Raw genomic sequence first — 13,255 nt, forward strand, 5'->3', positions numbered from 1 at the left:
TGAACACAACGGCATTCGAGAAAAAAAAAACATGTTTTTTATGTCATTATGTCCATGTCGTTATGTCGGGCTTAAAAGAGTGCGCGCGCCTATGTTATGTCAATATTTCACTAGTGTGCACTAGGCATTAGAAGTTACTTATGTCTTAGCGGTTTCCTTTCGATTCCTTGTTAACGAGATTCCACTGTATGAGGGAGGGTTTTATAGGTCCATTTCAACGGGGTTCCTCTGTTCCTCTTAGGACAGGTCCTAACGGTGCTCTTATTATAACAAGGTAGATCGTAGGTCCTTGTTCAATTAATCGCCTGATACCGACCTATGATCTACTAATGATCTTGTCTACAATTCAAAGTAAAGTTATAGCTCACTAATTCTCGCTTTCCTTAAGGTTTTTTCTTTTTTTGCAATCTGATTAATAGCCTATCGTCCAGCAGTCAAGGATATCGAGTCTCTAATGCACTATCTCTTCTAAGAGTTCCTTATGCCCCTTCAACGACTCAGGTCCGAAAGAATTCCTGGAGCTACTACAGCCTATATAACATAAAAATTGCTCTATGGATAATAACTAATTTCCAACTGATAAGATTTCTCAGTATTAAAATAAGCCAAAACAACACTGTGACAGAAGAAGTCAACTCCATAATCTGTAAGACTGTCGACAAACTGTCCATTAATATATAAAAAGCATCAAACATTATTCAATATAAATACAATAATTTAACATTATTTCAACTATTATTTCCAGTGGCATGTTCTTCAAGTCCCTGTCAGAATGGTGGAAGTTGTGCTGAAAAGGGTGGTGGTCTTTACGGGTGCACCTGCGCCTCTGGATACACAGGGGCAAACTGCGAAACAGCAGGTAAGATCTTTATTATTATCTTTGTCTTTATGATTATCAGGGCGTTGATAAAAATGTTGATAAAAACTTTTATTAATTGATTGGACTTGACTCGACGGTGGAGGTGCTCTTTATCGAGTAAGAGCTATTTTTTAGCGATTTCAAACGTTCCTTAGCTGTTTATTTTTGCAAAACATTGTTCAATGCCTTTAGAACTTTTCTTGGAAGTCATATTTACACCGAGTCTCATATGTTGGGGGGTGTATGTTCCCTTGATCCCAAGTTAATGATACACTTCAACTCTTTGTTCCCCATTGATTAATCGGAAAGCAACATGACCGCCACCTTTGTTCAGCGTGGTTTAAAAATCGTCATATTAAAAAAGGCCAATCACGCCGCCATTTTATGTTCCCGCTCAATGCCGAGTCACACAAAGCATTCATTTCCATCGGCTAATTCAAGCAAATAACCAAGATATTTTCAATTCAAATATCGTCAATAACTTATCAAACTTCATTCGTAGATTAATATTTCATAGTTTCCTTGCGAATAAACTGCTGTATTAATAATACAGCAGCTAATAATAAACAATAACAAAGGAATGGGTGATAGACATTAGGGTGGAAGGACCCAAAATACTGAATAATGGATCTCTTACATTCCTAATTAAAATTGTTAATCAAAACAAAGCCAAAAAGTGAACAATCACTGTTCCCTTGTTACACAAAATCATTACTGGGCCACTTTCCCCTGAGAATAATTAAAAAGGTTCTTATATAATGAGGTTCTTACTGCACTAATCACTATTATTCCTATTGTTTTCAAGTGACATCTGGTGTTGGATGCGTATTGCACTTCACAACCAAAAGTACATCCAACTATATCCAACTCGACCAGCCGTTTGGTTGGTTTGATACCTTTTCAGTATCAGTGTGGCTGAAAATGGATGCAGATGACGATATTGACCCCGCTATGATACTCTCGTACGCAACGGCCTCGAACGTGGAAGCACTATCAATCGGTATTAAGAAGGATGGTGTCGCGGAGATCAAGTTTGCTGGAGCAGGAGCGTAAGTACACACCCCCCAATAGTGCGCTTTGTGTCAGGGGGATAGAGGGGAGGGGTTTAATGTAACATATGTTTATACCGTCGACGCGGTCCCCAAAGATAAGTCTAGAGAAGTTTGAACTGCAAATACGTTTCCGTCATGCAAGGGTTGATTTGCAAATGGAGCAAACGGACTTTGATTAGTCGGAGGACAATTTTTACGACACTTAAACAAAACGCTGTCGCTTGTTCCCTTTTCTTGCTGCCGTTGCCTACACAGTTTAACAGGGCTCTGTTGAAGAAATATTCTACAAAAATGGGTTTTGGTTACGCTGCATGGTCGAGTAATCAATAAATGAAAAAAAAACGCATATACCTTGAAATGCTTAGAAAAAGTGACGAGAGATAAAGATAATAGGCTTCTGTTTTACATCGTTTGAACGAAATGGCTACTGAAAATTGATTACATTTTGCTAAAATAAAATAGACCCAGGGCTATTATCCCTCGGTAATATTGAATCCCGATAAAAGCCAATAGCCATGGCAACCCCCGGGGAACAAAGGAATGAGAGGAAATCGGAGGAGTAGGAAGAATGATCTTGCAGGAGTGAACTCAATTCAAGTCTTTATTGTTCTTACTCCTCCATACACCTCCGAGTCTATTGTTCTTACTCCTCCATACACCTCCGAGTCTATTGTTCTTATTCCTTCATACACCTCCGAGTCTATTGTTCTCACTCCTCCATACACCTCCGAGTTTATTGTTCTTACTCCTCCATACACCCCGAGTCTATTGTTCTTACTCCTCCATACGTCTCCAAGCTTATTGTTCTAACTCCTCCATACACCTCTGAGTCTATTGTTCTTACTCATCCATACACCTCCGAGTCTATTGTTCTTACTCCTCCATACAACTCCGAGTCTATTGTTCTTACTCCTCCATACACCTCCGAGTCTATTGTTCTTACTCCTCCATACACCTCCGAGTCTATTGTTCTAACTCCTCCATACACCTCCGAGTCTATTGTTCTTACTCCTCCATACACCTCCGAGCTTATTGTTCTTACTCCTCCATACACCTCCGAGCTTATTGTTCTTACTCCTCCATACACCTCCGAGTCTATTGTTCTTACTCCTCCATACACCTCCGAGTCTATTGTTCTTACTCCTCCATACACCTCCGAGTCTATTGTTCTTACTCCTCCATACACCTCCGAGTCTATTGTTCTAACTCCTCCATACACCTCCGAGCTTATTGTTCTTACTCCTCCATACACCTCCAAGTCTATTGTTCTTACTCCTCCATACACCTCCGAGCTTATTGTTCTTACTCCTCCATACACCTCCGAGTCTATTGTTCTTACTCCTCCATACACCTCCGAGTCTATTGTTCTTACTCCTCCATACACCTCCGAGTCTATTGTTCTTACTCCTCCATACACCTCCGAGTCTATTGTTCTTACTCCTCCATACACCTCCGAGTCTATTGTTCTTACTCCTCCATACACCTCCGAGTCTATTGTTCTTACTCCTCCATACACCTCCGAGTCTATTGTTCTTACTCCTCCATACACCTCCGAGTCTATTGTTCTTACTCCTCCATACACCTCCGAGTCTATTGTTCTAACTCCTCCATACACCTCCGAGCTTATTGTTCTTACTCCTCCATACACCTCCGAGCTTATTGTTCTTACTCCTCCATACACATCCAAGTCTATTGTTCTTACTCCTCCATACACCTCCGAGCTTATTGTTCTTACTCCTCCATACACCTCCGAGTCTATTGTTCTTACTCCTCCATACACCTCCGAGTCTATTGTTCTAACTCCTCCATACACCTCCGAGTCTATTGTTCTTACTCCTCCATACACCTCCGAGTCTATTGTTCTTACTCCTCCATACACCTCCGAGCTTATTGTTCCAATTCCTCCATACATCTCCGTGTCCATTGTTCATACTCCCCGCACGACCAAAAATTGCTACCCTAAAAAAGAAACTTGTGCATACCAACTGGTCGCTTCTCTTCATTAGGGCATACATATAATTATATTAGCAATAAATTAAAAAAAGCTACTTTCAGGTCACTCGCATCGGGCTTTACCCTAGACAACACTTGGCAGCATCTAGTGTTTTGTATGGAAATAAAAAGTTCCAAGTTTACAAGAACAATGTCTTACATGGGGGGAAAGCAGCTTCAGTTATCGCTTCCTTAAACACGGCAGATAGCAGTGCTCTGCTCAGTAGGTACTATGTGTTTTCTAAGCTATTTTGTCAACTTGCAGCGCGGAACAGTATGTATCACCAAAACAACTACCGGCTGCGTTTTGTGATGACTCGCTAGAAATAATGATTAATTAGTTGGTAATTAATCATTTTGCAACTAGGATGGCGATAAAAGTGCAGGATTTAATTTTTGGAATACGTTCTGCCTAATACATTTCCGCTTTTTACTACCTACCCATGCCTGCCCACCAGTTGAATGTCCATATTCTTTTAATTGTTTTCAGGTTACTCGCATCGGGCTTTACCCGTGACAACACTTGGCAGCATCTAGTGTTTTTGTATGGAAATGAAAGGTTCCAAGTTTACAAGAACAAAGTCTTACAAGAGGAGAGAGAAGTTTCAGGTGTGGCTTCCTTAGACCCGGCAGGTAGTATCTTAGTGATTGGCCAACATCAGGGATCTCTTGGAGAAAACTTTGACCCTTCAAAGCTGTTCTACGGCTACATGGCGAACCTAAATATCTGGGAATATGATCTTAATGATTGGTATAGGGGCAAAGCGTACGAGCAAGGGTGTACAGGCTCAGTTGACGTCAACCCAGCCTTGTCATGGGAGACAATTACCGGTAAAACGCTATTGGGCAACATACAACCACAATGCGCACTAGCATGCCCTTAAACGTCAAAACGGTTTGATTGACAATGCACTGTTCTCAATACGAAAAATGGGCGTTCACGGTTTCCTCCTCTAGGAACCAAACATTTGATTATCTGACGTCAAATGACGAAAGACAGCTTGCCTAAGGCAAGTCCCTTTTATAGTGCGAGTTCGTGTTTAAAGTTATGCCTAGTGCACACCAGTGACATAACAGCATAGGCGCGCGCACTCTTTTAAGCCCGAAATAACGACATGGACATTATGACATAAAAGAAAAAAACAAGTTTTTTTTTCTTATGTCGTTAGTTTCATGTCGTTATGTTGGGCTTTTGGCAAAATGTCGAACCATTCACACTAGAACATATGAACATAAGGGTGCACTATGTGGTCATTATGTCATTATGTCACTAGTGTGCACCAGGCATTAGTTGATCCGACTTGCGTGACAATGTTGTTTAAATTTTGCTTTGAATACTTTTATGACTTTAAGATTGCATTGTTTTATTTATTAACTAGAATCCAGGCATTTTATCGTAACATGTTTTGATTTTCACCATAATTCAAGCCGATTTATTTCATAACAGAAAGGAACATCTCATTTGCATGGGATTCATAGCCTACGTAACCAAGTGTCACGCAAGTCACGTGTAACGCAAGCCACGTGTCATGGAAGTCATGTGCCACGCAAATCATTTGTCACGCAAGTCAGGTCGACGGGCTTAAAGGAGAGGGGGAGGCTTTAAGGACAAACAACCTAGAATGCCGAATACATGTAAATTATGTGCATGCTTCGAATTATGTCTTATTTCGTGCTGTAGAAAGGGAATCAACTCATCATCGAATGACATGGATGCATGCGATAAATGAAGGATTTGTAAAAAAAGGTGTTGGAATGACGACACGTGGGTTGTATTTGACGCCTTATGTTGTATTTTTTATTATAATTGCCAATACTAGCACAGAAACGCATGAAGATATTAAAACTCACCAAACTCAACACGATGTGCTCGTTTTCTTTGTAGCGGAGCCCCATAGGTATAGAAATATGGTAAAGCTATGTGACTTGGTTTTGTGGTCATCGCGCGGTTATCCTGTGGTGTCACAATCCATCCAGTCAAATCATGCAACTCTCAGGCCCCACCCGGTCTCACGGCTTTTATGTGTTTTTTTACCGTCTCACTTTAGTGCTTCAAAGTTCGTATGTTCACACAGAAAAAAAAGGCAGCTAGAAAATAATATTGAATGAGAGAATATACGGATTTAAATGGGCTGATTGTTGTCGAGGGAACCGTTTTGTCTGAAGAAACTGAGAAGCCTGCGTACGAATCGAAAGTAAAATAATTATAACCGCAAGTGTTCCGAGAGTGAATGCCTCCCGTCGAGTTCTTCTTCAATTGTAGCAGCAAGGACTATAAAGATGCTGTACATTACTATTCTCATCAAGATGTCACGAAGCAAATTCAAAACAGGTAATGTTATTACATTATTATTTCACAAGAGAATACCTCATCAGCAAGAAGAAAACACAAGTTTGTTCCGCACGATAATTTGAATTCAATGTAAGAGACCGTATAAATTAATTAATCAGCAGTTTCCGTTATATTTTCTTATATTTGTCAAGTTTTTCGCTTTAATATTTATGTGAAAGCTGTCACCAAACCAAAACGTTTTATGACCGTAGCTTCACATTGTGAACACAACTTTTGATTTTGCCGCTTGTCATTGATTTATCACCCACTTCCACCGTGATTTTGATTAGCTAAAAAATAGAATCTTCGAACGCTGATTGGTTGCAAGCAGTTTATTGGCTTTCTATGTGTGTGAATGTCTGTGTGAATCGTGAAACACTTCTCAAAAGTCTTCCTTTTTCATATAAAGCCTTATATTGCTAAGGTAAGGAGGAGTTTAGCGGCTAAAAATGCCCAGTTGCATTGGAGAAATGATGTACTGTTTGGCATAATCCATTGATAAATCTATGCGGCTATTTACTATCTACTTTGGTACCTATTAATTAAGTTAATTCGTTTTTGTTTTCTTGTCTCTTTAATACCAAGCTGTTATTAGATAAAATTATTTCAGGATCCATGATTCTAGATTCTGATTCTAATTGATTATAGATTTGGGCCCTTTAGTTTGATTATAGATTTGTAACGAGTGCAAAAAGGAATATAAAGTTGTCTATAATATCCCACTCTTTGTAAATCTATAGTCATACTACTTTATCTATTACCTGCTTGCAACCAGCCAACCAGCTATACTACTTCGTCTATTACCAGCCAGCAACCAGACAACCAACCATACTTCTTCGTCTATTACAAAGTACAACCAGCCACCCATAGCACACCTCGGCCCATACCACTATAGCCTAACATTCCCCCTTGCTTAAATACCTTAAATTATCCACTATCTGCTATAGTATTGACTGTGTAAACTCAGTCATGATTTTTTTATTTCAGGATCCATGATCCCCTCCATCCAAGGTCTTCTTAATCCATTATCCCTCCATCCATTATGCCCTCCATCCAAGGTCTTTTTTTTTGCAATGATTCCCTCCATCCAAGGTCTTCTTTATCCATGATCCCTTCCATCCATGATTCTGTGCTGGTAATGATTTTGATTATTCAAGCCAACCTCTTGGGACCATACCAAAAGTTCCTGAAATTATCAGGATCATCACCTTAAAAAGTCCAACATTGGAAAGAGCATTGTGTTGCTTTTTTATTCACCTTTGTAATTTGGGGTGTAGCAAATCAAAATGAGGACTCGATTTGCGCCGCTTGAACATTCCCTCTTTTGACTTCCCTGTGGTTGTGTGGGGTGTCACTCGATAACGGAAGCAAAAAGTTTCCATTGTATGTTAAACCACCTTCAATTAACAACTTCCGATCAACTGCTTGCCTTAGTTAGACCATCGGAAGCAGGATGATAAGAAGCAGTGATTTTGTGTATATCATTTTGTCTCATAAAGATAAAAAAACTCGATAGTACTGCCCGTGGTGATACTTGCCATTATGTGAGATTCAATCCCTTTGGTAGCAACTTTTACATGAAAGGCCTACAGTAATCTATGTGGACTCTCACCCAGGGCTTGTGCGGCCACTCCCAGGGGTGGTAGGGGGCTGATGCAGGAGCTTTCTGCTTGATCTGGCTTTTCACCATGGACTCTCTTTGTCGATGGAGGGTAACCAGGCATCGCTGGCGCCTTCATGCGACGTTTTACAGGATGCGTGTTTCATGAAACTCTTCCAGTACGCGCTGTCGAACCTGGTAGGGGCGGGGGGAGATAGGGGTAACACTTTTAGCTCCTTGTAGTATGCAGCCATCTTGAACACTTAGCTGTTCTTATCTTGATTTGTACAATGCAGAACTTCAGTGTCTTTAAACTTATTGACCACCCGCGCACGTAAGTATGCAGCCATCTTGAACACTTAGCTCTTCTTATCTTGATTTGTACACTGCAGGACTTCAGTGTCTTTCAGCTTATTGAATACCCGCGCAAGTAAGTATGCAGCCATCTTGAACACTTAGCTCTTCTTACCTTGATTTGTACACTGCAGGACTTCCTTGTCTTTAAGCTTATTGACCACCCGCGCACTTAAGTATGCAGTTATCTTGAGTACTTAGCTCTTCTTACCTTGGGATTTGTACAATGCAAGACTTTAGTGTCTTTTAGCTTTGTTGACCACCCGCGCACGTAAGTATGCAGCCATCTTGAACACTTCGCTCTTCTTACCTTGATTTGTACACTGCAGGACTTCAGTTTATTTAAGCTTATTGACCACCCGCGCTCGCAGCAAATACTCCTTACCATTTGTCCTGGGTCTTCATGAGTCCAGTTATGAACCTCAGCTGTGGTAACAGGCAAAGCATCAACTTCGTCCAGCAGAAACACGATTTCTTCTGCAGACACTTTGGTTAGCACGGGTAGAAGAGCCGGCTTAATGTGCCAGAATTACCATGACATTACCTGACTTGTATACGATGTCATATCCATAACCGCGTAAGGTCATTGGCCAACTAAGTACACGTGGTAATGCAGTGTTCGACACTTGATTTTTGTTTTCGCTAAAAAAAGTCAGTATTGTGAGTGAGTTAACGTCTATTCAGGTACTTATGGACCTTCTTTAATCCAAACATCACACTTGAGTCGGGTCAGTACGCAGCTCTTACAAGGCAAATGAAAAATATCCGCACCTCGACACAAAGAACGAGAATAATAGAGACAAAAGAACTCCTTTGTAGAGCAAAGATAATAGGAGACAAAACAGCTGCGTAGTTACTCCTTGAGTCTTCTTTATCTAGCTGTAAATACTTCATTACAGCTGTGTTTAGGGTCCTGGAAACAAAAGCAATGACCCGGTCACTCCCATCATCCATGCGATATGATAGCCTCAACTTCTTAGTTGTCAAAACAGCACGGGACACGCGCGTCTAATTTTTCGCGCGTTTTCGCTCTTCCAACTCGCGGCCGACACAGAGAATATATTGTTGGCCGTGTTTTGCATCATTGTTAAAATCAAGAAAGAAAATCGATACACTTTTTAATAATATAAAGAGGTTCAAACGATTGACGGAAGAGGACAAACGATGGGATTGAAAAAAGAAGGTAAGTAGGACTTTAATTTCATTAGCTTTTCGTCGGAGCTGGTCTGAAAACTACTCCTTGTGTTGATATTTTTCTAGACCTCAAGTAAGGTAATGAGGGGATGCTTCACCGACCTACCTCAGTAGTAATTCAGCTAGGTAATCATCCTTTATCCCATAACAAAGGATAGAAAAAGCATGTGCTAATATTGTCCGATTGATTGTCCGTTTTCTCAATCAAAAAGAATTTTGTTTCTTCTTTGCTTTAAAATGTGAAAATGATATACAAAATGATATAAGCTACTATTTAGCGAAACGATCTTTGTTCTGATTTGAAACAGTTTAACTGTTCAATCCCCCACCCCTTGCCACACCTCCCATGATATTTGCAAATATCAACATCTAGCTGTACTCTCATCATTAGTCCCACATATTAAATGGGTATATAGTATGTACCTTTTTTCCTCTCATGCAATTGATTCACAGATGGTATGAATGTTGAAGAAAATAAAAAACCACACATTTTCTGTAAGAATCTATCATTTAATTTCAATTCCTCGATTATATTTTCTGAAACACCTAAAATTCTTTTCCAGATTAAGCAAAAAAAATCTGGCTCAAATTGAATGTATGCTGGCTCCGCCTTCAGGCAGTGCCAAAATCTATATGTTATATTTAATTAAACAATTCTTCCAATTCTGCTGTTTTTTTAGGGGATTTCACACAATGGATAATCCTATTACAATATGGATGTGCTCGATGGCAGTTTCTTAAGGACTGCAACAAAATCGAAAAGTTTAGCACTTATTTTCAAACATTAGCTAGCCGACAAGTTCCAATCGAAGGTGAAATAGGGAGTACCTAAACGATTTCATACGTGGATGAGTAACTTGAGTTGCACAATCTATCCGAATTATTGTCCGAATAATGTGGTGTGTTGCGTTTATTCGTTAAGGTGGTATTAATTGCCTCTATTAGGAAGATCGTTGACACATTAGGTAAGTTATCGTTTTACAGAAATGGATTGCAACCCGATTTCGAATCGATAGGCTACCACTATTCGCGAAACATATTTTTAAAGTAAGTTTGCTAATTTTTCATCAGATTCTATTGCTTTATAAGGAAATCTCAATTCTCAAAGTTCTTTTCGCGTAAGTATAACATTAGCGTAAATTTACTAAGAAGTTATGAACACACCCCCAATAACAACTTTCGGGCTGCTAGATAAACACGACATGCTTTTGAGTAAATTTAGTTTTGAAAAATGTGAATAGGTGGCCTTTGCAGGCAAAAAAGCTTTTTGAACAAACAAGCAAACAAAAATGTGTGATAATTCAGGCATTTCAGATTCTCCTAGCACAACTAAACAAGTGCTTTTTGAAGTATCCATATAGAAACCTCAGTTTTATTGCAGAAGAGTTTGAGGCATTTTACTAATTATATTTATTGCAATGTGATCAGAATATGGTCAATTGCTCACGGATGTGACAAAAAATTCCATTTGTAAGTCAACTATAATCCATCCCTTTCGCGAAAAAAAAAAAAAGGTAGTGATTGAGTAAAATTTCAGGTCAATTCTCGATTGACTTAAAAAGACATCAACTACTACAAAAAAACGAAAAGATAACAACATTAATGTATTCGTAGCAGTAAATGTGCCTTGACAGTCTGGTAAATCCTATTTGGCCAATATCATTTTGATCAATAAAAGCTTTATTTTTAAATCTGGACTTGCGTGGTTGACGAGCTCCTAAGAAAGATGGCCTCGATTATTGCTTCATCGGAAAAGCGAAATAGCTGCAATTCCAATTAACATAGCTAGCCGTTTAGTTCCAACCGAAGGTGAAGTAGGGGGTACCTAAACGATTTCATCTGTGGATGAGTTACTTGAATTGCACAATCCATCCGAATTATTGTGCGAACCTTGATTTTGTTTGTAATTGCCTTTCCAACCTCATCAGGCGATGATCAAACTGAGCAATGATTAAAATCTATTGTATCCCATTTCCAGATGGTGCGAATCCCCTCCGATACGATCAACTCATAAATTTATGCCATATTGGTCAAAATAAGGAATTTTGAAAACGGTGTACACTTTGAAATACAAATTATTCACAGTGCTTAGTTTAAAATAAGGCATAGTTGTCTATACGGAACAATCCGATAAATCAACTGTATGTAGGTGTAGAATTGCAAAATGTTGTGTGTTTGCGTTTACTCGTCAAGGTGGTATTAATTGCTTCTATTAGTAAAACGTTACTGGTCTTCGGTATTCATGAAGTGAAATCTTCGTCTATTTGCTCATTCGCAGTGAACGTTAGATTAAGCAGTCTGAGGCGAAAATTGTGCAGAAAAGATCGTTGAAACATAAGGTAAGTAATAATTATACAGAAATGTAACTGCAAACCGATTTCGAATCGATAGGCTACCACTATTCGCGAAACATGTTTTTGAAGTTAGTTTGCAAATTTTTCATCAGATTTTTTATCAGGGAATCTCAATTCTCGAAGTTATTTTCGCGTAAGTACAAAATTAGCGTAAATTTACTAAGACGTTATGAACACACCCCCAATAACAACTTTTGGGCTGCTAGATAAACACGAGTTGCTTTTGAGTAAATTTAGTTTTGAAAAAAGTGAATATGTGGCCTTGTCAGGTAAAAAAGCTTTTTGAACAAACAAGCAAACACAAAAGTGTGATAATTCAAGCATTTCAGATTCTCCTAGCACAACTAAACAAGTGCTTTTTGAAGTATCCATAAAGAAACCTCAGTTTTATAGAAGAAGAGTTTGAGGCATTTTACTAATTATATCATTTATTGCAATGTGATCAGAATATGCTCAATTGCTCACGGATGTGACAAAAAATTCCATTTGTAAGTCAACTATAATCCATCCCTTTCGCGAAAAAAGAAAAAAAAGTTAGTGATTGAGTAAAATTTCAGGTCAATTCTCGATTGACTTAAAAAGACATCAACTACTTCAAAAAAGCGAAAACGAAAAGATAACAACATTAATGTATTCGTAGCAAGAAATGTGCCTTGACAGTCTGGTAAATCCTATTTGGCCAATCTCATTTTGATCAATAAAAGCTTTATTTTTAAATCTGGAATTGCGTGGTTGACGAGCTCCTAAGAAAGATGGGCGCGATTAATGCATCATCGGAAAAGCGAAATAGCTGCAATTCCAATTAACAAAGCTAGCCGTTTAGATCCAGCCGAAGGTGAAGTAGGGGGTACCTAAACGATTTCATCTGTGGATGAGTTACTTGAATTGCACAATCCATCCGAATTATTGTGCGAACCTTGATTTTGTTTGTAATTGCCTTTCCAACCTCATCAGGCGATGATCCAACTGAGCAATGATTAAAATCCATTGTATCCCATTTCCAGATGGTGCGAATCCCCTCCGATATGAGCAACTCATCAATTTATGCCATATTGGTCAAAATAAGGAATTTTGAAAACGGTGTACACTGTGAAATACAAATTATTCACAGTGCTTAGTTTAAAATAAGGTATAGTTGTCTACACAAAACAATCCGATAAATCAAATGTGTGTAGGTGTAGCAGTGCAAAATGTGGTGTTTTTGCGTTTACTCGTCAAGGTGGTATTAATTGCTTCTATCAGGAAAACGTTATTGGTCTTCGGTATTCATGAAGTGAAATCTTCGTCTATTTGCTCATTCGCAGTGAACGTTAGATTTAGCAGTCTGAGGCGAAAAGGAGCAGAAAAGATCGTTGAAACATAAGGTAAGTAATAGTTATACAGAAATGTAACTGCAAACCGATTCCGAATCGATAGGCTACCACTATTCGCGAAACATGTTTTTGAAGTTAGTTTGCCAATTTTTCATCAGATTTTTCATCAGGGAATCTCAATTCTCGAAGTTATTTTCGCGTAAGT

At 39.0% G+C, this 13,255-nt stretch overlaps 1 protein-coding gene across 2 annotated transcripts in view; it reads left to right on the top strand.

Moving 5' to 3' along the window:
• LOC5503434 (sushi, von Willebrand factor type A, EGF and pentraxin domain-containing protein 1) overlaps positions 1 to 13,255 on the top strand; it is a 46,563-nt gene that overhangs the window by 12,469 nt on the left and 20,839 nt on the right. Inside the window, exons 8-10 of one of the 2 annotated variants that reach the window (XM_048734137.1) lie at positions 746 to 859; positions 1,665 to 1,908; positions 4,394 to 5,038. In XM_048734137.1, the coding sequence (XP_048590094.1) occupies positions 746 to 859; positions 1,665 to 1,908; positions 4,394 to 4,787 (752 nt within the window). In that variant the 3' untranslated portion in view covers positions 4,788 to 5,038. Of the gene's footprint in view, positions 1 to 745; positions 860 to 1,664; positions 1,909 to 4,393; positions 5,039 to 13,255 lie in introns of those variants that run through there. The other variant, XM_048734138.1, reaches the window with a different exon arrangement.

Source organism: Nematostella vectensis, chromosome 11 (assembly GCF_932526225.1).
Source record: "Nematostella vectensis chromosome 11, jaNemVect1.1, whole genome shotgun sequence".
Taxonomy (NCBI): Eukaryota; Metazoa; Cnidaria; class Anthozoa; order Actiniaria; family Edwardsiidae; genus Nematostella; species Nematostella vectensis.